At 40.6% G+C, this 26436-nt stretch overlaps 1 protein-coding gene across 7 annotated transcripts in view; it reads right to left on the reverse strand.

Annotated features, from left to right (window-relative positions):
- Positions 1-898: 898 nt before the first annotated feature.
- The window catches only part of GTF2I (general transcription factor IIi), an 81828-nt gene continuing 56290 nt past the window's right edge, over positions 899-26436 (reverse strand). For 6 of the 7 annotated variants that reach the window (XM_043456736.1, XM_043456731.1, XM_043456733.1 and 3 more), the window contains 20 exons: positions 25392-25450; positions 24556-24627; positions 20711-20894; positions 19620-19678; positions 15797-15868; positions 14468-14651; positions 13540-13598; positions 13097-13171; positions 11904-12005; positions 11154-11219; positions 10646-10829; positions 8916-8974; positions 8464-8544; positions 7956-8039; positions 7408-7591; positions 5867-5895; positions 4134-4175; positions 3310-3351; positions 2764-2839; positions 899-2045 (listed from right to left, as the gene is read on the reverse strand). In XM_043456736.1, coding sequence (XP_043312671.1) covers positions 2781-2839; positions 3310-3351; positions 4134-4175; positions 5867-5895; positions 7408-7591; positions 7956-8039; positions 8464-8544; positions 8916-8974; positions 10646-10829; positions 11154-11219; positions 11904-12005; positions 13097-13171; positions 13540-13598; positions 14468-14651; positions 15797-15868; positions 19620-19678; positions 20711-20894; positions 24556-24627; positions 25392-25450 — 1696 coding nt within the window. In that variant the 3' untranslated portion in view covers positions 899-2045; positions 2764-2780. The remainder of the gene's footprint in view (positions 2046-2763; positions 2840-3309; positions 3352-4133; positions 4176-5866; positions 5896-7407; positions 7592-7955; positions 8040-8463; positions 8545-8915; positions 8975-10645; positions 10830-11153; positions 11220-11903; positions 12006-13096; positions 13172-13539; positions 13599-14467; positions 14652-15796; positions 15869-19619; positions 19679-20710; positions 20895-24555; positions 24628-25391; positions 25451-26436) is intronic. The other variant, XM_043456730.1, reaches the window with a different exon arrangement.

Here is a 26436-nt window from a genome sequence, read left to right on the forward strand (position 1 = left end):
CTCTGCTCACAGACACAGCTTCAACTGAGATTCAACATTTCTTAAAGCAACCTGTAAGCTTTTCAGAGGTAGGATGGGACCAGACCACATCTTTATACCTAAGTTAGGAGGAGGAGGATGCCACACTGATTCTGAGCTGTGGTCTACAATGCAGAGACTCATGTGCTCATTTTTAGCTATGAGAAACTTAAAAAATCCCCAAACATATGTGTATGCATAGATACAGAATTTTCATACTAGGGAGATATATATATATATATACTTATACTGAGTAGGAAAGTACATCTCCTTCCAAGTCTGTGCTCCCACAAAATTTCTGTTAAAAGGGTTATGTGTACAAGCGTAACTCCTTTTACAAAGCAGCCTCTGGATGACCATGAATCCCCAGTGACTGGGGTGGGAAGTGTGGTGGCGGCAGCGAGATGGGGCACACCTTGCCAGAAGACCTGAGAGGAACCCCGAGGCTCCACTGGAGCAGCTGTCTCCTCGGGGTGGTCGGCTGCTACATTTATCAACAAATCGGATTGGCTTTCCCTGGAAGTGTGGCTTTCCCACACTGGGAAGGGTCACGGAGAGGCAGAAGGTGATGCAGAGAGAATAGGAAAGACCTGGAGCCAGTGCTTTACGTGGGAGGGGCTCACGCACGGGATGGCGCCATCCTGGGAGGGACTGACCTCAAACATTGCATGCAGTTGGCAGGTCACGGACAAAAAGGTGGGGGCTCCAGCCCCAGCTCAGACCAGAGGCACAGTGGTCTCAGATTCACCCCCGGCAGGGGTGTCCTAACGAGGCACGGAGCCTCTGGACAGCGGCGACCTGACCTCACCTCACAATCCGCCTACCGCCGAGCCACCCCAGGTTTCCCAACAGTCACGAAAACACTTTAGAAAGAAATGAGTTAGTGTGTGAAAGGCATGGATGGATTTTATTTATTACCCTATATCTACAATTTAATTTGAGGTAAAATATAAGCAACACATAAAAATGCCTATTTCTGCTACCATGTAATATAATTCTCCATTGTGAATATTGTGATAAAGCTAATGAAAACTCTATGCCATCACATACTCTAGCTTTTCGTATAGCTGGTATTTTACATCTCTTACTGTTGGTGAAATCTCAACACTTGTAAGATTCTCCTACAAATGGCGCAGAATGTCAGAGGGTGCCTGGTCAGCTGACTGACCCTTCACCACCCACACTGGGGCCTCAGCGTCACTGGTTCAACCGCAGAGTAATGAAGGCAACGAAACGCCCCCCGCCCCCTGAGTTCTGAGCCGAGCTGGGGCAGTGTTCCAAGGAATTCCACGCCACGACTGGGCACACGGCAGTGAGGCTCGCCCCAACACTCATCCCTGACCTCAAACTTCGGGTACGCCATGCATTTTATTTGGATGAAAAGTAAATGCGGATGGAAGAGGTTCTCTGTATTCCATCTATAAGTCACACGCTGAGATTACCGACCTCTTACTTGGCTGTTAGCTGATCCTGATGGTTTTGTTTTAATGATGATAAAAAACATATGAACCATGATAGAGAGCTTAGGAAAAGGTTTAGTCAAATATACAGATACTAATTGTTCACTCAGTCATTAAGGAGAGCCGTGAACAAAAGGATCATTTAAATGATTTTCTCCAATAGAAAAACTAAAGAGCTTGAACTATATCACAGGGGTTTTCTTCACTGCCGAAGCTGAGATGTTCCAGTAGGAGATATCTTCACTTGATTGGAAAACAAACACCATCGCTGAAGGCTCTGCTGAATACGTAAAGAAGCTGATGAGCTCCACCCCTGTCATTTTCCCTGTCGTTTTTCCAGCACTGCTGTAAAATCCTTATAATACATTCCCAAGGAAACCAGCCATTCCAAATCTACAGTCACTCTGCTCTTTAATTCAATTCACAGAACTGCTGAAAAAGTAGACATTTCTATCTAAAAGTAGAAAAAAAGGTTTGTATAGAAGGTATTTCTGTTATACAAGTATATTACACAGCCTGGGGCAGTAACAGGTCCGAAAAGCTCTTCTCACCCACTGATACTTTAAGCTAAAACAGGAGAGAAAACAGACAAGCGAGAAAACAGGTTAATCTGGTTATAGGAATTTATGATTTTCACTAATATCACAACTTAATTACCACTTCAGTCCAGGGACTGGAGGTACACGGCCCATTCCACGACCAAAAAAGTCTCCGTATAAAAAAACTACAGCTGCAGGTGAGAGGTAACTGTACCCTCTAACTATCATGAAACAGTCAATGCTGGGGCTGAGTGAGGTTCCGCACGACATGAACACCAAGTTTCACTGACTCCTGGTCTAGGAATGCCCCTCCTGGAAAGGTTTAAGATGTTTGGAATGACTGGATCAGGCCGAATCATATGCATGATACACAATGGATTGTGTAGCTCGGCCAGACTCTGCAAATACTGTTACTGTGATTAGGGGAGAGTCAGTCTGGTGACGCTGACTCAAAGTGCATCCAATGGCAAGGACAGAATTAACCTACAGATCAAAAACAAAACACTTTCTTTTGGAGGCAAAGTGCTTTAACATCTTCGCCTGATAGACATACGCTGATCCAAGGAAAATCTCTATGCCTGAGCCTTCTAGCTCAGACCACCCAGCATGCTTACACCTGGTCCTCAGGTGCCCCGAAGGTGGGGCCACTGTTTATGGCCGAAGCAGGGAAAACACTTCAGCTTACGAATATGCAGGAAGGTCCACCTAGACACTACACGCTGTCCTGGACACAGAAGCTGATTTACCCTAGGAGGGAAGAGTTCTACCACGTAGGGTCTGGCTCTTGCTTGATTTGGGAGTTTCCATCAGTCTCCTTTATTTCTATTAAGAAAAACAAAAGGGAACCGATTAACTGCACTATGAATGCAGATCTGCTTGATTATACATCTACTCATACCAAACTATTCATTACAACTCGATAGGATATTAAAAATGGTAGCAACTAGAGACTCTTCTCCAGCAGTTAAGTTCTAAATTGTGTTCCTTAGATTTTCAAAGTCACAAGCGCCTTATTAATTATGCAGGTAAAGGACCCACACTAGCTGAATCTAGGTTATAAAGCAGGCATTCAACTATTTCAGAATTCATTAAGAGTCATTTGGGGAAAATGGAAGAAAAGAACCCATAAGTCATCTCTAAATACAATGCTTCTGGGCATAAACTACAAACCCACTTCACCCAGAAACCAAGGAACAAAACCACCACGTGGTTCCAAGTAAAGCGCTTCAAAACTACAATTAACCCTTTGTCTTTGGCACTTCAATTTTTGACAACCAGGCTACCCTTTTTACCTTCGGTTGCAGGAACCTCCAACTGGGTTGGCTCGGCTGATTCTGAAGAGAAACACATGAAGATTTTATTAAAACGCTGATCAAAAGTTGCCTTCAGTTATGTAAAAAGCCTAGTGGGAGAAAGCTCTCTAGACATACACGAAGCCCCCATCTAGGATGAAACAACAGCCACAGATGTGGGAACTAAAAACAGTTACTCGACCGGACGGTCAGAAATCTGCTTTTCTGAAACCTGCTATCTCACACAATCAAAATCTGAAATAACAATCTTAACACAGGTCCAACAGGGAAGTAGGAGGTTCTTTATGTCTTTTTCCCCGTCCTTCTGCGGGATCCCTTTTAATAAAAGTCTTTCATTACTTTCAGTGAATCACGCAGCAGGCCTAAACAAACACTTGCTTCTAAGGAATTTTTAAAACTACAACACGTGCATTTTCATCCAACAGTCTGGCTTACAGCAACCATTAGAAATGAAGGGCATAAGGCACCAAGTTAAAAGACACTTTCTCGTCACACAACCACACTCAACGCCACTGGTCTCAGGTTCCTGAGCTTGAGCTTGACGTGGGGAGGTGGAGCCAATGCCATGCGGTCCAGTTCTCAGTGAGGACCGACGGTGTGAGCCCGCCTAGGCTTTCAGACAGAGGAGTCAAAGAGACCAAGTCTGCATGTGCTCGCGTGTGTGCACACATGTGGACACGTGTGCTGTGGAATTAACTTTACTTAGAGTTAGGTACACATTAGCACGTGAGGCCACAAAATTGATGTGATCTGGTTTACTGCATAAGCAGGAATATTTCCATGATTTACCCTGCTTCATTTACCTTGGATCACTGGGCCTTCCGACTCATTCTGATCAACCAACTCTGAAAAGAAAGCAGATTCATTTAAGTAATAATGATACACTGCTAAATTTGAAAAGCATTTTTGCATACATTCTCTAACCTGATGCTCCAACTCTGCTAGAAGAGGCACTATTTTCCTTATGAGAAGGAGGGAACAAAGATTAAAAGTTGCGGTAGATCCCATCCAAGTAACTAACTCACAGTAATTACCATAAAATTCTGTGAAATATTACCACCAAAGGAAAAGAACAAAAGTGAACACTTTAAACATATGGTAAAGGGGTAAGGAGGCATAAAATACATGTCTTTTGAAATTAAAAGTTACATAGAAGAGGGATGAATTGCAATCAAAAGTTTTCCAAAAAACAATACAAAACAAAAACCCCACACTTTATCATGGGGTTGGTCATTTAAAGATCCCTGAAGTTAATTAAAGCTGAATGCCAAAGATGACTGAAAAATCTATGAAGCAAGATTTCTTTTCATTCATTATTGACATCCCCAGATACTGACACACTTGGCCAAGATAGAGTACAATAAAAACAGAATCTATTAAAAAAGAACTAGTGGCTGGGGGAAATAGCAAATAAATACATTTTAGGATAAAATGAAACTCAAAACTGGGAGGCAGAAGAGATAAGACCAAATCCGTGACGCTAAAGGCAAGACAGCCAAAGGCGGCATTGAGAGCGTGAAGCCCGACCGCGCGGCGGGAACAGGCACAACAGCCGCGTGGCTCAGCTCAGGCGGGGAACCAACAGCTCACAGGGCTCAGCTGCGCAGCGGTCACTGAAAACTCCTCAACACCTTCCCAACAAATACAGAACAGAACGCTCAACACAGATGGACGTTAAAGAGTTGAAAGAATACCAGCTGGAAAAACTTCTGAAATGCTAATGGTGTATCAGTTAAGGATGACTGTCACTTTGGAAAATTTTTAACAAGAAAGGTAACAGAAGAACATAAAACATACTAGCATAATTGTTTCACACACACAAAAAACCCAACAACAACAACACACACACAAAAACCTGTTTAAAATGAGAGGAATATTGGGGAACTGGAAGAACACTTACACTTATTTGTGCAAGATTATCAGAGAGCCCAATGACTGCCAGACACAATGCCTCAATATTAACAGAAGCCGCTAAATCAGGTTAGAAGACTCGCTTTTTCTAGCCCGGTAATCAGAAAATAATAGTAAAAGTACTAACAGTAAAAACAGGAATAAATGTAGATTGTGCTTACTGAACACATACTATAGATCAGGAGTTAACAAACTTCATCACAAAGAGGCAATGAGTAAATATTTTAGGCTTTGCAGGTTGCTCTGTTTTAATTTCTCAAGTCTGACATAAGCAAATGGGCCCAGCAGTGTTGCATTAGAACTTTATATTTACACAGTAAGGACCTTGCTAGTCCCTGTCTTAGAGGCTTGACATACAATGTGTCATTTAAAATGCTCTAGAACTGCCAAAAAGGTGCAAGTGTCGTTACTATTTTATTACACGATTTTAAAAAGCGAAGCAACTTGCCCAATATCACATCCAGAACTTTCTGGACCGGTGCTTTATACTGAGGGCTAAAACAACAACTTTGAATGCTTACTGCTGGATTACACCTGTAGGTGTACATGCAGACCTGCATAAGCCCACCCCCTTTTCTCACATCCCAGAAAAGAAAAAAAAAAAAAGACATCCAGAAATACTCACGGTTATTAATCACAAGTCCTGGAAATGGTCTAAAGAGAGAAACAGATGGTACAAGTGTTTTTTTTATTCTACAAGCATTTACATGTATATTTTTATTCAACTAACATTTAGCCCATGTTACTTATGTGCTAGAAAGACAAAAGCTGTCCACTACCATTTAATCTTCTACTTTTAAACCTACAAACAGATAAGTAAGGATTAGGGCACATTATTAGAAAATGCTACAGGAAAGACAATAGGGGAAAAAATAGGACTAAAGTAAAGGGAAATAGAGTAATTTTAGTAAAATGACAAAAGGCTTTGGGAGGGTAATATATTAGCTATTTCTGAGTGTCGGTCCTAAGCAGACAGTGGGAATTGGACAGTGAATGGGTATATTTAACCACAGCTAAGTTCTGGGGAGATGGAGAGTGAAGGGAAAGGAGAGGGAGGGACGAACGGACAAAGCAGCATGGATATATACACGACCACGTGTAAACTAGACAACCCGTGGGAACTGGCTGTATGACGCAGGGAGCCCAGACAGGGGCTCTGGGACAACCTAGAGGGTGGGATTGGGGGGTAGAGGGGGGACGTGGGAGGGGACACATGTATACCTATGGCTGAGTCATGCTGATGTATGGCAGAAACCAATACCATATTGTAAAGCAACTATCCTTCAATTAAAAACGAATACATTAAAAAAAAAAAACACAACTATGTTTTCCACACACACACACAAATAAATAAATAATAGGAAATTAGAGTAATTTTAGTGAAATGAGAAGAAGCTTTGCGAGGATAATACATTAACTATTTCGGAGTGTTGGTCCTAAGCAGACAGTGGGAATTGACAATGAATGGGTATACTCAGTAACAGAGAAGTTTGGGGGAGGTGGAAAAGAAGCGTGAAGGGCCCTGGGAACTTCTACTCAGGTGATGGCAAAGAGGATGTGTGTAGCACTTAGTGACAAGCACATGTCAACGAACAGAATCCTCACGGTGCCGTGAGTGTGCAGGTGTAGCAACCATTCCTACTCTGTGGATAAGCAGCTCACACTCGCAAAGAGAACAACTACCATCTCACTGGACAGACAAGGAAACAGAAGTGACTTAGCACTGGATCCTTGTCTGACCTGAAGCCTGGGAAGAGATGCCTCAGGCAGGGGCTGGCAACAGTTTCCTGTAAAGGGCCAGACATAAATATTCCCAGACCACACTGCCTCTGTTCCAGCTACTTAATTTTATCACTACAATATGAAGGCAGCCACAGACAATATGTAAACAAGCAGGAGTGACTGGGTTTTAACAATACAAAAAAATGAAAACACATGGCGGGCTGGAGCTGGTCCACAGGTCATGGTGTGCTAACAACACCCTGCCTTAAAATCCAGAGAATTAAGAGTCAGCACAAGGACGAAAGAATCTCACAGTAACTAAAGGACTGTATTAGTTCATTTCATTGCACAGTAAACTTACTACAGAGGACCACATTTTGGAAGATGACTCGGCCTCAGTGATCTGCAGGTTCATTCTTATGACCAAGCAAGTCACTCACGTACCTAATGACTGTGAATTTAATGAACTCAGCAGAATCTAAGATCCTTCTCATGGAGCTGATTTCCAGATAGCTGGGGGCTTTGAATGACACTCCGGGGGGCATGCCATCAACCACCACACAGCCAGGGTTAATTGTGATTTTCCTGTAGGGAACCTTCACGGGGAAACCCATCCCAATGGCTTCACCTATAGTGAGACAAATGGCATAAAAGCAGAGAGTCCACCTTAGTGAAGGTTTACAGAAGCACAGATGACAACTACCTGAACATAGTTCAGTTTTAAGATCTGAGTCAAAGTTTCCTGGCTTACTGCAAGTTGTACTACGCAAATGCCTGCATCCATGCTCAGTCATGTCTGACTCTTTGCAACCCTATGGACTGTAAAAGCCACCAGGCTCCTCTGTTCATGGGATTTCCCAGGCAAGAATATTGACGTGGGTGGCCATTTCCACCTCCAGGGATCTTCCCAACCCAGAGATGGAACCTGCGTTTCCTGATTGGCAGGCAGATGCTGAGACACCTGGAAAGCCATACGCAAATGTAAAACTTACCAAATTTTCGACTGAAGAGGTCATTAACTTGCTCTCTTAGCTGTCGAGCTTTTTCAACTTTTGACAGTCTTTCATTATCATCGTCTAAAAAGGTTAAGAGAAAGCTGTAACTTAACAATGCCATTTTAATACCAGATACATTTTTAGGTGCTTTATGTAATTTCATGTTTTGGGAATGTTTAAAAAAAATCAATCAAGATTGAAATGATTTAACCAAACAATTTAATAATAGTACTAAACTGAAAAAGCAACAACATCATTCCAGCTATAAAGAGTTTTGCTTGCTGTTTCATACAAATTTTTTAAACACACTAGCATCTGGATGGCCTACAGGTTTTAGCTCATGTTGAATCTAACAATTGCCAAGCACTGTTTATAGAGATAAACCGACATAGTGATGTATTTGGTTACAAATTTCTGCAGGGGCTAGGGGGACAACAGACAATGTGCAGTATATTCAATCTCCATGAAGCCCTAACAAGCTATAATTAAGGCAGAGCGATCATACCTGGAATTGTCACCTGAATGATGTTAAGGTCTTCAACCCCTGATGCAGTAGTATTAACATTGGGTGATGAATTGATTTTTCCTGAAAACGGAAACTTCAGATTAAAATATATACAAAATGTAATTAGATCTTCCCTAATGCTTACAATACAGACTAAAAAAGACCGTTTTTTAAGCCAACTTTGTTCCTCATGACATGTTTTCTTGTTCTATGACATTGGGCTTCCTGAAAGATGCTTTTCATTTTTTGTCTTCCTCATGCTGCTTTGTAGAGCACCAGACATGTAGAGATCCTAAAGTTATTAAAAAACTTAAAACTTGTAAACCAGATACAACCCCGACTTTGAATGGACTTTCCAGGTTTTATTTCAACAGCTACTCTTGCAATAATTTTTAAAACTACTGCTGCAAAGTAAATGCCTGATAAAGTGTTTTCTGTAGCAAAATGCTTACTTGGAGGGCTCTTAGATGAGGAGGTGCTCTCCTTAATTGCAGTCTCAAACATTTCTGGCCTAAAAATAAGAGAAAAAGCATGTGTGTTAGTATTCCAATAGTAAAACATTAAAAATTAAACAGGCAAGATACTGAAAAAGCTAGTAACTTTCTATACATACACATTAATCTTAGCAGGAACAGAAATAACATGGATATCTAAAGGAAAACACACAAAAAGACTAACTGTAATTGTGATTTTAACATCCACCAAGCCCTATTTAGTTTAAATAGCTTCTTCCTATGGTTTCAATATATCCTGGAAAGATGCAATGCTAGGCTTCAGAAGGAAACACTAGAGCTCTGCATGCAGGCAGCATGGAAATATAAAGACAGGCTGTGAAAAGTCAAACACCCAAGAGTCTTCTCTCTCTTGGGTCTTCCCTGGAGGTACTGGTTAAGACTTCAATAACAGGCTTCCAATACAAGGAACGCAGGTTTGATCCCTGGGTGAGGAACTAAGATCCCACATGCCTCAGTTCAGTTCAGTCCCTCAATCGTGTCCGACTCTTTGCGACCCCATAAACCACAGCACGCCAGGCCTCCCTGTCCATCACCAACTCCCGGAGTCCACCCAAACCCATGTCCATCGAGTCGGTGATACCATCCAACCATCTCATCCTCTGTCGTCCCCTCCTCCTCCTGCCCTCAATCTTTCCCAGAATCAGGGTCTCTTCCAATGATTCAGCTCTTCGCATCAGGTGGCCAAAGTATTGGAGCTTCAGCTTCAACATCAGTCCTTCCAATGAACACCCAGGACTGATCTCCTTTAGGATGGACTGGTTGGATCTCTTTGTAGTCCAAGGGACTCTCAAGAGTCTTCTCCAACACCACAGTTCAAAAGTATCAATTCTTCGGCACTCAGCCTTCTTTGTAGTCCAATACTCACATCCATACATGACTACTAGAAAAACCATAGCCTTGACTAGATGGACCTTTGTTGTCAGAGTAATGTCTCTGCTTCTTTTTAATACGCTGTCTAGGTTGGTCATAATTTTCCTTCGAAGGAGTAAGCATCTTTTAATTTCATGGCTGCAATCACCATCTGCAGTGATTTTGGAGCCCAGAAAAATAAAGTCAGCCACTGTTTCCCCATCTATTTGCCATGAAGAGATGAGACCGGATGCCATGATCTTATGGCAAGGCCAAAAAGTAAAAATTAAACATTCAGTCTCTCTGAGGAAGCAGAGGCAGGGTCTTAGCCTCTAGAGACCCAGCTGAAAGTACAGAGGGTGGCCATTAATAAATAAATAAATCCTAAAATTCCTTTCAACTAATTTTGAACAATTGCTGGACACTGATACATATTTTATTAACTCCAGTTACTTTCATCTACTTCAGCTGTGCTGGTATAATTCACAGATCCCAAGCAAAAAGAAGAGAGATTTAAACTATTCTGTAAACTGGAGAAATAAAAAGGCTTTAGAACACTGAACCTCCACTTAACAATTCCAGCCGTATCAACCAGTAAAAACATAAGGAGACTTCGAAAAATCAAGTTGTCATCCCTCTGGTAAATCACAGCTCTCCTTTCCTCTTTTGGCCACTTACAAAAATTTTGAAATATATACAAAAGTACAGCTTAAAGAGCTTCTCTGACTCTAGGGCCCCAAAGATGAATCCACATGCCATCTCCCAGAGTCAAACTGTACCAACTCAGGGGGCAAGCTCGTTTCATCTTATTTCCTTACTTTTTAATGATGAACTTAATTTTGGCTTTGTTTCTGAGTATCTTCTCCAGCCTTGGAATGCCAAAAGTAGACGGTCGTCGGAATGGCACACCCTCGGGTAAGCCTTCCACATAAAAGTCTTCTGGGAAAGACTCAAATAACGCAAACGGCACTTTCACAGCTTGTTTAAGGCCAAGAGCTTCACCTAAAAAAACAAACACACTTACCGTTTCTCATATACATAATTTTCTAAAAAATTAAACCTTTAAAAAAAAGGCATTCAAACTACATTTTGTAGTTACTAAAACTATTCTTTAAAAAAAAAAATCACATGAATTTTAATTTTAGAAAAATGCCTTCAATTTCTTGAAGAAATGTGGGAAAAACGATCAAATTCATGACTGCAAAGTCCACACACATCTGATAACAGTATTAAAATGCTGAACATTTTTACACTGATCACATTTTTCTATTTTATAAAAAAGCTACCTCATACTTTAATAACAGTAATACTTCAAAATAAACTTACCACATTTTTCATTGAAAAGATTTTCAACTTTCTGTTTTAGGTCTGTGATTTTGGCATTCCAGGCCTCTGCATGAAAAAAAAAAAACGCAGAAAAAAAATGTTAGTTACTAGTATACATCCAAGGTTAGGAACTTCATCATCTTCTTTTATTGTGCATCTTTTACTCAGGGCAAAATAAAAAATATATAGGTTTTCAACACAGTCTTGGTAACTATTCTAATCCTGATGCATTAATTTAACTGTTTTATTATATTACTGGAGTTCCCTGATGGCTCAGACGGTAAAGAGTCTGTCTGCAATGCTGGAGACCTGGAAAGGTCCATGGACGGAGGAGCCTGGTGGGCTACAGTCCATGGGGTCGCAAAGAGTTGGACACAACTGAGCAACTAACTTAATTTTAACTTATATTACTAATATGTCAGCTACAAATTAACAAAATAAACAAAGACCAAAATATGCCTCCCCCCCAAACAATTATAGTATCTACTCTGTGCCAGATACAGTTCTACCCTTTAGATGATATATATTTATCATCTTAAAAATCACCCTATGGCAGAGGAAATAACGTTATCCCCATCTATAAGTACTAGAGCCAGATCTGAACTCAATCTGGCTCTGCAGTCTTTGCCTTAAACTGTTAATATACACTAACTCACCAAATAAAAAACAGTGCAACTAGTAAAATAGAGTATTTTACTAATTTCTTTTACTTGAAGTAATGAAATCAAGAAAAATGAAGTATATATTTACCAAAGGAAAACTCTCTCCCTCGAGGCTTGAAGGGAACATTAGAACCATTCGTCTGGGTAGGGGTTCGAACGGCTGAGGTTTGAGGATTGTTGCTATTAGGGCCTAAAGAAGCATAAAAATCAAACAAACAAAAACATAGTCAGCACACACAGTCAATCACCTGCTAGTGACTTCTGTACAACCTGCTCTTGAAGGCCAACCTGTGCTGGAAAAGTTGAGTCCAATGAGGATATAAACAGTCTGCAACGGAAAAGGGCACTGCTGTTGAGTTCTACAGACCTCTGTCCATTTTTCTACTTCCATTCCTACAATGAGGCATTTTCCCCCAAAACCCCATATAGCTTTCTGGCTGATATGAGGGACCTTCAGTTCACTTACTGACTCATCACACCATTTTGAAGCCACTGGTCTCTTATGTTTGCTTTTATGTTTTTCTTTCAGCCTCTGAACATAAACACAACTTTAGATACAAGTATATCATCTCCACTATGAAGCTCTCCTTTGGATTCTCTAGCTAGTTTTGACATATCTTTTCTTTGAATTCTAAGAAATACACAGAAACAATGTTTCGGGTTCTGAGTTGTTTTCCACTAAAAGCCTGACTAGGGCCTCAGAATTCAATAAAATATGAAGATTCAACATTCTAATCTTTAATTACTTCAAGCTACTGAATAAAAACCAAAGCTTTCTTAAATGGCATAGTGATAAAAGCAAGGTATTTCTGGAGAAGCTGGATCTATCCACCCCATCACCCTGAAGGCAGGTCAAAAGCGCTTTTCATTAACCCATCACTGCCCTTGTACATGAATATTCAGAGTGGCATTACTCATAAATAGCCAAGAAGTAGTACAACCCAGATGTCCATCAGGTGATGAATAAATAAACAAAATGCGGTACACGTCCACACAATGGAATATTACTCAGCAATAAAACGGAGGACACTCATTAGGATGACTATTATCTAAAAGCAGAAAGTAACAAGTAGTGGCGAGGCTGAGGAGAAATTTCATCTTCTACTTGAAACTGTTTAGAAACATTGAGAAATCTAGACTTACCACAGGTAAGCTTTCCACACCTGAAACAAGTTTTGTGAAGGCCCATTTTCCTAAAAATGTCAATACTAGAATGAAGAAGCAAAAGCTGTAATCAGTGAGCTGGAGAGTGGACAGAAACGGACCACAGAGCAATCTCACCTTCCACAGTGACCTCAATTTCAGGAACTTTCGAATTACTCCCAGGGCTTCGTGGTCTTTTCGGGGACTGCAAAGCTGTAAAGTAAGCATATACCATTTCTTTTGGATATTGTAAAAAAATCCATAACGAAGTGCTTATAAAAGCAGAGTAGTGAAATTCACAGTTTGGCTCTTTTCAAAGAAACCTGAAGAGTTAAACTGATGGTATAATACTCCACATGAGTCTCAACAAAGCTGTGGACACATGAATGAAGGATGACTGCAATATGAAACTACCAATGAAATGTTTACTTTTGGGGTTGGGGGGGCAGGAATTAAATAAAATACCTTAAAAATCTCAAAAACAAATCAAAAAGCCACCCCCCCACACACACAAATATCTGCCAGGGACTCAGCATGTTTTAACACACCAAAGTATAATAAAGATATACATAATCTCTTACCTTTAGTGTTTATTTTACTAGCCATTCCAGGAGGCAAGTAGGAAATAACTAGTTCAGGTCTAGAGAGAAAACCAATAAATGTTACAGTGGCCAGTATAATATTGGTCTTCACAGCTAGTAAAACTTGTGATGACCAATTTTTTTTAAAATGATGGTGAATACAAAATAACTCTGTAAGGCAAAAATAATCTCTACCACTGTTGACAAAAAAAAAATTCACTTTTCCTTCCCACGACTAGCTGCTAAAAGATTTTAGGAAGAGCAAATGACTTCTTTCGTGATAGCTCAGTTGGTAAAGGATATGCCTGCAATGCAATGCGGGAGACCCCAGTTTGATTCCTAGGTTGGGAAGATCCCCTGGAGAAGGGAAAGGCTACCTACCCAGTCCAGTATTCTGGCCTGGAGAATTCCATGGACTATACAGTCCATGGGGTGGCAAAGAGTCAGACACGACTGAGCAACTTTCACTTTCATGAAAATGAAAACTAATAGGAGTTTAGTTTCTTCAGCTCCTGAAATTTTGCAGACATACAAATGAGAAACTTAATTGTTGAAATTCAGTTGCCCATAAGTTTAACCAGGAATAAACAAAGCACATTAAAAATTAGCACTTTCTTTCTTCCTTCAAGTATCTATGGATAAGATACTCATAGAGACATCATAGCATCTCTCAGCAAATGTCAGCACCACCGCTGCGGGGCAAGTACAACTCTCCTTGTACTGATGAAGAAAATCAAGGGGAAAAAAAAATCAAGTGCAGATTAAAGAACAGCAGCAATGGACAAGGTGAGGTCCCAGGCTCATGCTACACCTTCTATCATGGACCTCAAAGGCTTAGCCATAACCTGAGGTTAGAGAAGATTTTCAATAGAAATACAACTTAATTGCCTAAATTCCAGAAAGGATTGCAATGGCAAAGAGAACTTACTTTTTAACAACAAACTTGATTTTATTACTTCCACGGACAATCCTTTCCAGTCGTGGAATTCCAAACCAGGTAGGGCTTCGAAAGGGAATTCCTTCTGGCAAGCCCTCTACATAAAGGAACTCGGGGTTTGATTCAAACACCGGGTATGGTACTTTTACTGCCTCTGTGAGTCCAAGAGCTTGAGCTGAAAGTGTAAGAGAAACATAACTTACAAAAGGTAAAATTTTATAGATAATCTTTTACTTTTGTCTGACAGCAGTCTCTTCTTATGCTTTTATTATCTGTATTTTTAAATTGTGATACAATGAACATATAACAGTATGTTAGTTTCAAGTGTATGGCATAGTGATCTATTTGCATATATTCTCAAGTGATAACCACAGTAAGTGTAGTTGACATCTGTGCACTCTCAAATACATTGTGCCAAAGTTCCCAACAATCTAGCAATTCCACTTAACATTGTAGGTATTTTACTTAGTACATTGGGGAAAACTGAAGAACAAGCCTAAAAAAATAAGGGGAACATTTTAACACTTTGAATCAAAGGGATAATTAATTGTCCCTTTGAACAGGACAATCAATTATCCCCACAGGACAATCAAAATTGTCTCTGTGCTCTGGGAGGAAATGAACTACAGCCATATGGCAAGTACCTAGCCCTTGAACCCAGCATCTTGTTTAAAAGATAAGAGGGAATTCCTTGGTAGTCCAGAGACTAGGACTGTGCGCTTTCACTGCTGAGGGCCTGGGTTTGATCCCTGGTCAAGGAACTAAGATCCCACATGCCAAAGGTAAGAGGTGCGCAAGAAGATGCGCCTGAGCAGACTGGTCAAGTGTACTGAAGGCTCCTGACCCAGGACACAAATGTTAATATCAGATATTAAATCAATGATGGCAATGTCCCGGGAATACTGGGACCACTCTACTCCTTCCTTCCTTCTCCATGAGACACACCCAATCAACTGAAACACTTGCTGAACCTTGTCAGAATCCTCCAGACAGCACTCCAAGAAACCACTGTCAACAAATCGACGCTGAAACAGATGATCAAACCCATGTGTCACGTGGTGCCAGCCAGGTCACAGGTACAGACAGCGGGACTGAGATCCCTCCCACGACCTCCCACACTCTCCCGCTCTGATACACGAGAAATCGGGAGTCCAGGGGACAGAAGGTAACTTGCTCAGTTTAAGCAGCCAATGTCAGAGCGGAAAGAAAGTCAAACCCAACTTCTGAGAGCTTCCCTCTTTAGGTCCTGAACTGCTAAAATGTTCATAAAGAACACTGCCTTTCATTAACATTTTAAAACTAAGACTATCTTTTACTTACCAAATTTCAAGTTAAAAATCTCTTCCACTTGCTTCCGTAGCTTGGTAATTCTGACATTCCAATCTTCTTTGACTAGAAAGCAAAAATGAATCAAATTAAGCATGTCCTTTATGGGTGCTGACACAAAATCAGATTGGATGCTATTCTTTCCAGTGATGCCATTTTTTAAAACCTGAGATGTAATCAGCATATTACACTGTAACAGTTTCAGGTGTATATCCAGGGACACTCTTCATACAACTTTTCTTAAGAGCAAAAACTTCCATTCATAAGGAAAAGAAAGATTTCCTGCACTTGTCAAGAAGTTCAGGGAGATAGAATTCCAATTTAAGTGCACAATGTAGGCAAAGAAGAACTTGTTCAGAAGCATTTAGAATGAATAGTTCTTAAACATTCCTCCTTGGAGATACATCGAAGACCCCTCTCAAGAGTAGGAGGACCACCTATATAAGGACCCAGGACCCCGTACCAGGTTCAACTAGAGGAGCTTCAATTGTATTCACTTTTCTAAACAGATATTCCTTGTTTTATTGAACACATGTATGCCTACAGATTTACACAAAGGAAAACCTCACTCATCACAGCAAGAAATGAATGATAAAGTGGGAATGCAAACTAGTACAGCCACTATGGAGAACAGTGTGGAGATTTCTTAAAAAACTGGAAATAGAACTGCCATATGACCCAGCAATCCCACTCCTGGGCATATACACTGAGGAAACCAGATCTGAAAGAGACACATGCACCCCAATGTTCATCGCAGCACTGTTTATAAAAGCCAGGACATGGAAGCAACCTAGATGCCCATCAGCAGACGAATGGATAAGGAAGCTGTGGTACATATACACCATGGAATATTACCCAGCCGTTAAAAAGAATTCATTTCAATCAGTTCTAATGAGATGGATGAAACTGGAGCCCATTATACAGAGTGAAGTAAGCCAGAAAGATAAAGAACATTACAGCATACTAACACATATATGGAATTTAGAAAGATGGTAATGATAACCCTATATGCAAAACAGAAAAAAAGACACAGATGTACAGAACAGACTTTTGGACTCTGTGGGAGAAGGCGAGGGTGGGATGTTTCAAAAGAACAGCATGTATATTATCTATGGTGAAACAGATCACCAGCCCAGGTGGGATGCATGAGACAGGTGCTCGGGCCTGGTGCACTGGGAAGACCCAGAGGAATCGGGTGGAGAGGGAGGTGGGAGGGGGGATCGGGATGGGGAACACATGTAACTCCATGGCTGATTCATGTCAATGTATGACAAAACCCACTGCAATGTTGTGAAGTAATTAGCCTCTAATTAGCAATAAAAAAAAATGAATGATAAAGTGATTAGGGAGGTGTCACTGAGCACTAGTCACATATGTAATCTGGTTTATTTCCTTACCCTTTATTTGTAAGACAACCACATCCCTTTAAATACAACATAAAAATACAGAAAAAATAAGCTGTTAGGAAAGATAAGTAGGGTTATCACTTGGACAGATTATCGGAGCTTGCTTGGTGGAGGTGAGGATGCAGAGGATGGAGGTGAACCTGGGGACAGTGGAGGATGCTTGGAGGTGTTGGATGAGGAAGGAGGGTAAGAGACAGTAATTTAGACAAAAGGGCAGAGAGCGCATGAGTCGTTCCACGAGCGAAAGTCAGCCACGTCTGTGGGAGAGGCGGCGGGAAACGCTGGAGAACTTCTAAAAATACTCTCAAGGTTGGGAGCCTCAGAAACTCTTCCTTTTCCTCTACTTTTACCAAGAAGGTACTTTAAAACCTTTTCCTTAAAAGAAAACCTAGCATCCCAAGGGTTTAATATGGTAACTCAGCCATTCAACTAGACGAAGTCAGTATGGTATAAAGCAAATCGGAACATTACTATACAGATCGGCAGTCTCCCTTCTCCAAGGTCAAGGGCATCTGTCAGCTGGGTGCTCTCCTTCTGCCTCACCCTGCACTTCCTCCTCTGGTATTTCTACGCTAATACAAACAGGTATCTGCACCACTCCACACAAGCACCAACTGCCTTCTCTTTCTCCCCCTGCAAAGCTCAATTCCCTGGCCAGTGCCACAGCTTTCTCACACGAGACAGCTCCCTTTGCCCAACCTGAGAACCACGCGCGCTCACGTGTGTCTCAGCCATAGCTGTCACCAGGAGTCGGGCAGACGTGTCTGACGGCAGTGACTGACACTTTCTTCTGTCAGTCACTCGAGGACCTGAATCAGCCTGGCAAGACTAACACTCAGGGCACTGGCAGACCAAATACCATTTTGTAGGAATGAAGAAGGACAAGCTTTGATTCTTTCCAAGGTCGTCCACAAAAGGCCAAAGGCCAAGTTCTGTTAATGACTGGGAGAATGGAGTGCCTTCAGATACAAGGCCTGTAACTGTCTATGCCAGAAAACAGCAGATCAAGTACTGCTGAAACTATTACTTAATCCTCAGAGTAACTTCTGTGGTGCCTACAGATTGTTCCAATGATACATGGTCAACATCCTCAGTTCACAATCACTATGAGAAATGCTCCTAATAAAATCAGTCATCACAATAATCACAAGCTTGACCTTGAGGTCTGTCTTGAGAAATGAAGACTCACACATAGACTTCCATCACATTCAGACTAATGCATACCAACAGCTCTACCTTTGGGAATATTTCTGTTTGCATTACGTTGCTTAGTAAAGTCTCTGTCACATCCAGTCTTCAATTTGTCACCAATATCTTGTTTCTTTGCCTAAGTCAAATGCATTCTGAAGAGCTTGCTGGACTGATGAAGCTGCGTTCAACTTGAAAAATTAAGCATCACCTCTTCTCCCTGGCAGAATTCTGGGCACAGGATGGTCTGTTTCCCTAGCATAGTTTTTTTTTTTTTTCAAATACTTCTCATGCTCTGATGAACACAAAAAGATTATACCATCTGTTTAGCATACTGATGACTTTCACCAGTTGCACCTAGGTACCTAAAACTCAAGAATCAGTACTTTAGTACAGACAAATAACCCACTTTGTACAGCAGTTAACCGTATCATTTACGAGAACAATTAACTGCAAAAACGAAAGAAAGAAAAAGAAGGAATGGGAAAAGATTTAACAACAAAAATTCAGAAGAACCCACTATTGGTTCTTAGCAACAGAAGCTCCTAAGGTTGCAGAACCTACAGAACCTAATAAGCAGACCTACACGTTATCTGACATTATGAAATGAAAAATAAAAACATCAGAAAGAAAGAAAGGCACCGTTATATACCTCAGATAAAGAAAACAAAACCGTTCTGACAACTGAGACCGAGACTTTTAAAGCTCTTTTCTGTTGGGCAGGATGTCAGTGCGGCTGCTGCAATCACAGTATCTGTCGTTTTAAAACCAAAGTCCTTGTGAAAAGATGAAGGTCTAAATCTCATGGTCTGGCCCATTAGCCACGTGTGGCAGCTGTGTACTTGAAATGTGGTCACCTGAATCAGGCTGTGCTGGAAGTATACAATACACACCAGAGATTCAAACAAAGGATGTAAATAAATGAAATGAAAAGTGTAAACCAACCCACCATGTACAAATTTTACATGACATACATGGCTTGCATTTGTGACACGTTGTATTTCTACTAAACACCATGATGGGTCTAAATTCAAAGCTCAAGTTTGTCCCAAACTGCTACGTTCATCTTGATAAAACAAGGAGTGCCTGTGTTGATCTTCTAAGAAACGTTTTTCTGAGTGGAAGGGAGAAAACAGCAATTCTATGGCTTTAAAAGTTTAATGAAAGCTTAGAAACTATTTTTGATTTACAAGGTTTTAAAAAGGATATCACAACTTTCTTACCTGGTGTATTCGTTCTGGGCTGAGTAACTTCAGTAGTGCTGTGTGTCAGAAGCTCCGGTCTGTAAAAATACAACTGGTGTCAAGATGAGAGCATTTAAGACCGCCTTTACTTCCCATATGCTTCATTCTACCTTCATCTGCACTGAATAAAACATCACCTTGATGACTTTAGATTATTTTGAAAATAGCAATTTACAAAGATTCAGGTGGGACCACCTGTATGTCCTCAAAGGCATTTTAAGCTAACTTGTGGCAAAACAGTTTTGTTTGGTCCCACCCCAGTTCAACCTCGGGTTTCTATCCTTCAGGTGAACTAGAGTACAATACAGTTCGATGTATCTGGCTTTGTCACCCTGAAGCTTGTCCCAACAAATAGATACACAAATGTACAACTCCAATTAGCAAGCAAATTCTACCTCAAGGACAATTCTTTTGTATTAAATGGGCATTCTGCTCCCATACTCTACCCGCAAATTGCCCATTCTGCTATCTTCCAAACTCAAGCCAGAGTGACCCTTTTAAGATCCAGTTCAAATTGTTGTAAGAGGAATCAGCTTTAAAACCTCTTCAACTCTTCACTGACTGTACATGACTTAAAGCAAGGCTTCCTCCCCAGGGCCATTCTCAGTGTCTAATGGCCTCAAGGGCATCACTCCCTTCCACACAGACTGTGTGGTTATCTGAATATTCAAGGCCATCTGACACCTCCCTGCCCTGACCTACTTATGCTATTTCCTTCATTTGAACCCCCTTTCTTGCATCCTCTGTGCAAAGTGAACCATCTGCATGCTACCCTCACCCTCTTTCCCAAAGCTGACGCTTTTCTGTATTGATCGATGCAATAAGGCTCCCAAGGACGGAGTTTCTGTTGGATCCAATTTTGTACATCTGGTGCCTGGTACTACAGAGACACCTGCTTGAAAACCGAATCTAAATGTAATACCTCAGTTTTGTTTTGTTTTGTTTTGTTTAATACCTCAGTTTTAAATATGGAGAGTAAAGTCCAATTGGGAGGGGGAAAAGCCCATATTTATGAAACTAACTTTTCTTAAAGACAACATGAAATATGTTTCTGCAAATTATAATCCTACCTTTTAATAACAAATTTAATTCGATTGCCCACTTGAATAATTTTTTCCAGCCTTGGGATCCCATACCACGAGGGACTTCTAAAAGGAATGTTTTCTGGTAGTCCTTCCACGTAGAGGTCATTAGGGTGTGCTTCAAATTTCTGGTAAGGTACAGCCTTAGCTTCGGTGCTCCCTAAGGCTTCAGCTTTACAAAAGAAAAGCAATTCAGAAGACTGGAGACTATATTTTTTAAAAAATCCATAATAAAGGACATGTCAACTTTTAAAAAAGCATCTTTAAAATGACCTTAACAATCACTGAATACAAAAACGGGAATATGGTATTGCATCTTACTATTCTGTTTCTGAACAGGCGCAGCACTGACACTATAAAATGTAAAAATGTAATTACTAATTCAACTTTAAAGCCACATTCAAACAGAGGTGTAACAAGAAAGAATCAATTTACAAAATATCGGCATTTATAGGTGTCCCTTGTATTCTGTGTGTTAAATATTTTATAATCTGATGGTTGAAAAAAGAGTGCCTTCTTGAAGAATCTGTATTTTTTTGACTCTCACTTTGACTTTCCTCTCAAATTCAAACACCTTCTGCCTTAATTCCTTCCGTCATTTCATCAGTACCAAATCTGAACGGCTCTACTATATTGTAGGATCCCGACAACATAAGTGAGGAGTGTGTATTTGAAAAACCAAACACAATGTAATTTAGATCAGAGCTGTTTAAAGAAATATTACCTCTGAAAACATGGTGAAGGCGTTCACACTCACACCTGGGAGTAATATTTATTACAGTTACTCTGCCAAATATAACAATAAAGGACACAATCTTAATTCTAACAAAACTTCCTATAAAATAAAAAAGAACCAACTTGTTGGCGCTAAGAAACAGCACAAGTTACAGAAAGGGGGAAGGTCAAGTGCATTAGCTTTCATCTCATCATGAACAAGGTCTCCTCTATATTAAGAAACCTTTCCCATCTCCCTAGTCATTCTGCTTTATTTTGCTTAATTTTTTCCTGAACGCTTAACACTTTCTAATATACTACATATTTACTTGTTGCTTTGCTATGCATATCACCCTAATCTATAAACGAATCCTTGGGGAGCGGGGAAGCACTCACTGTCTTCTGTGGGGCTGAGTTCTCAGCACCAGACACACAGGGGTTCAAGGTGCTGAACTGCAGTGTAACTTTTGTTTGATATGATCGACAATCTTAAGTTTTCCTCTTTCCTTGTCAGGAGCCTTGAAGAAAGCAACAATTCTGCTGGTGTCTCTCTCTCTAAAGTTTAAGTACAGGCCAGGAGCAGAATTTTGTTGCTTGCAATGTAACAAGATATAAACTCTCATCTATTTTTTAAATTTCTCATTGGAGGATAACTGCTTTACAATGTTGCATTGGTTTCTGCCCTACAGCAACTCAACTCAGCCTTAAGTATAAACATATCCACTCCCTCTGAAGCCTCCTTCTTCCCCCACCATCTCACACAAACTCTTACCTATTTTCTTAGCTCGGCTATAATGCCAAAATATTTTCTACTGGCCAATTTTTCTTTCTGTGACTCTACTATTGCACCCACAGCTTTCTCCTTCCATGAGGGAAATGTCAGCTTATTAGCAAGCACCAATGATCTACTAGGATTGGCTGTTTCTTACATACCAGGCTTGATTGCTAGAACTAAACATCCTAGAGGCTAAAGTTTAAGCCTGTTCATGTAGATGCCCATTATCTATGCCAACTAGTTATGAGTTAGGATGATACCATGGTGGCATCTCTAATGATAATGTTCACAATCTTATTTCACTAAATGGATTGGAAATATAAGGATTTTTTTTTTTAAATATTAAGGATTTTTAAAGTGTAAATTCTTCATTGTTCCTTAGCTGATTTCTGATTTCACAGAGAGGTAAATTTTCATTAAGCTACCCAAGTATTCATGTTGGGCAATCCAGGATTATGAGGGGGAAAAACTTAAATTCTGACTTTTCCTCAAGGTATTAAGAGTCTCAGAGAGCTAAACCATGTAAGTAAAGCTGAAGTACACGGATTCTGAAAACAGCAAACAATTAAATGAACTAAGTTTGTGGTTGCCACTTGAATTGCACCTAAAAGCTGGTTCCCTGGGTCTGGAAGAGCCAGAGCCATACGCCACTCTTGGAAACCACAGGAGGAACAAGAATCTGCACCCAGAAGACTTGAACTTTTTGTGGTAAAACTCACATGGTTTCTTTCACAAAACTGAGAAAAGCCCTGTGTCCTCGTGATTCTCTGTGGCACTTCTGGGCTTCCTTTGATCTTCGCAGTGTTATAATGCAGTGAGGCCCCATGTACACTACATGACTGAAAGGTTCAGTAGTTTTTAATGACACTGGTCCACTCAGTATTTGCTGATCATCTGCACGGGCACCACGCACTGTTCTATGAACAGCCAAGACACACGAGGTGTGGGCTATTGTACAAATCGTGTTACAGTGGAAGGAAAAAGGCAGCCACTAGTCCTTCGGGAACAATTAAAGCATGATGACAGACAGCGTGGTTCGTGGTTTATGTCAGATGAGCACCCGGTGAAGGCCTCTCCAGAGAAGACACACCTAAACTGAGACATAAAGCACGGGCACCACACACCTGAGGCAAGAGCATTCCAGAAACCAGCGCGCTGGCAGCGCAGCAATCCAAGGAGGGGGTGACCTTACAAAAGCAAAGAACAAGCAGGTGGTCCTCACAGCTGGCACCGAAGTGAGGAGCAGGGCAGGGAGCGAGGAGACTCCAGGAGGAAGGCGGGCGGCCGGGTCAGGGGCTGTGCAGCTTGTTTCAGCACAAAGGGGAGCCCCAGAGCACAGAACCGTGACAAGCTGTAGTTTTTCACTGAGATGGAAAGCTGGCTGCTTTGGGGTACAGCGATCGGCTTTGACTATCAGGAGACAGCAGTGAGGAAGACAAAGGTGCAGATCTGCGCTATGGTGTACATGCAGAGTCAGCAGGAGGCCTTGTGGAAATGAAGAGATCAAGCGTGACTGCAGGGGTTTGGCCTGGACGCCCCGGGGAGTGTGGTGGCGGCTGGGGGGACGGGGAGAGGGACAGGGTGCAGGGGGAGTCAAGGACTTGACTTGGGGTGTATGGAGTCGGAAGAGCTGCCCACCAGCTGGGTGAATACACAGGCGCAGTGTTACAAAGAGTTCTCAGGGCTAGAAACTTGAATGTGAAAGTCACTGTTCAATACAGATGATACAGCATTTTTAAGGCAGACAGAGTGAGACTAACTGTGGAGAAGGCACAGCCAAAGGGCTTGGGACTGAGCTGTGGAGGAATCCAAAATGCAAAGCCTGAACTTACGGGAGCGGCAGAGGAGAGAATGGAGAGAGCCAGTGAGGTGGAAAGAAATGCAGTGTCAGTGATATGTGAAACTTTCCATAAGAGTAGTCGAAAATGCCTAAGTAAGAAAGTGACAAAAGACGTCACAATGGTAAACCAAAGCTAAGTCCTGTAACCATCTGGGGACACAGGGCACAGCGGGCACTACAGACCCGGCCTTCCCTCCGGGCCAGGGCGCCCGACGGCCCTCCACACTCCACCGGGGCACGCTGCTGACCGGACTCCCTGTCTGCGAGCCGCTCGGTGCCGAAAGCCTGTCCGCGGTACCGATAACTTACTCAAGGGGACGTGGGCTTCATCACAACATTCTCTCCCCTTCCGCACAGGTTTAAAACTTTTCACAATATGTGTTCAAAAAGCAAACAGTACAAGAGAGCTGGAGATGAGCCATCCATGGCATCTACTTTCTTAAAAAGCAAAATTTGGAAAAATTATTCTGTTAATACTTTAGCTAGGGAGGAAATTAGACTTACCAAATTTTTTACAGAAAAGCTGATCTACCATCTTTCGTAACTTAGTGATTCTGGCATACCACTCTTCCTTGACTGTAAGAGTAACATACACAAATTCTTCACTTTGATGACATTAATAAAATTACTAAATATCATGAAATAAATTATTAAGTAGGCAGTATTGTTTCTCTGTTCTAAAATTATTTCTAAGATTTCATAATGTGTTTATTAAAACAGTACTGACACTGAATGAAAAGTGTAAAAACTCACGAAACAATGACAAAATGAAAATTTATAATTTAATAATAGTCATATTACAGAAGTACTATAACGTGTCATCATTAAAGCTAGGAAAGAGAATCCATTTTACTAAAGTACAGCTAGCAGACAGTTTTTGTTACGTTTGGGGCTATGATAATGCTGGCAATCCTTTTATTATACCAACTGTAAGTGATAAACTTTTCATTTTATGTCCCCACCCGTCTTCCACTACAGAGCAAAAGCAACTAAGAGAACAAATCATGACTTTATTTCCTTCAAAACACATTTAACCAACAAGTGATGATGCTCATGGCTTTCTGTGCTAAGTCTTTAAGTTGTGGGTATCAAGATGGATGATCATTCAACTGATTAATCTAGACTAGCATAATAAACTGTTCGACACATTATTCCAGATAAATTTTGCATCTCAAATGGAGAACAGACATCGTCCTTTTATAGTCTACCCAGAAATGTGATGTTTACATTTATTTATAATGAGTTATTGAGAAGAAAAGGAGCTCAAGAATCTAGAACAATATTCCTTGTATATCATGTTCTGATTTAATATACAATTTGACATAAGACTGGAGACCTACCTCCTGAAGCTGGTTTATCAAGCTGTAAGTCTTCACGTGTTGAATTCAAAAGTTCATGTCTGAAAGGTGAGAAAAAATACTAAATATTTACCCCATCAATATTTAGCAAAAGTAGTAATTACTAGCACTTATATAATAATTCAGTTTTCAAGGCCAGTTTTCAAAAGATAGCCTGGACTCCTGAGCACAATTAAATACTAAGAGATTTAAGACAAGTTGGTAACTGCAAGCTGTTTCATAATGGTCTTCATGGACATGTGTCCTCAAACACACACACAAAAAACAGTTAACTTGGTAAATCAAAGGTATTTTACAAAAGCAGAAGAGCAAAAGAATCAAACTACAAAATTTTAAATGAGATTCTTCAATTTCACGTTACATTCAACATAACCTTACTTTAACTTATCTATAATCTAGTTATAAAAATCCTAAAAAAATTTCAAAACTAACTGAACTATATTTCAGAATACACATGCTTTTAAAATTTTCCAAAAAAATAAAACAAACAAAAATAAATAAATAAAATTTTCCAAATACATAAACACTCCAGAGAATTTCCACAATCTGACTTATGTATCACTACTTTATTGTAATATCCTCAAGTAACAGAGCAGGGGCGGGAAGAGTGGAATCACAGAGAAGCATGACAATGTACTGACCATAATCTCAGAAATGTTGGAAACTAATGCAGGATTAAGGTAATAGAGGAGCTGTGAAATAAAACATTTGCTGAAGTACAATAAACCAATAGCGTATGTGTATCAAGACTAACCACATTTAACATTTAGGGAAAGGCTTACTAAGTATTTTCCAAACGTGGAAGATGGCGTCCAATAAATGAGGATATCAAAAGGACTTGAAAAGAACGTGCAAGGCATGAGTATCTTGTGATGAACTTGCACAAAGATTTAAATACCAAATATATAGTTTTATATGCTCTAATATTAGCAATAAGCAAAATCTACAAACTAATCTGCATATTTTCCTTAGTTATTAAAAAAAATTAAAACTTCTAACAAATTAAAAACCAAGCACTGTAAGAAAA

This window comes from Cervus canadensis, chromosome 32, assembly GCF_019320065.1.
Source record: "Cervus canadensis isolate Bull #8, Minnesota chromosome 32, ASM1932006v1, whole genome shotgun sequence".
Classification (NCBI taxonomy): domain Eukaryota; kingdom Metazoa; phylum Chordata; class Mammalia; order Artiodactyla; family Cervidae; genus Cervus; species Cervus canadensis.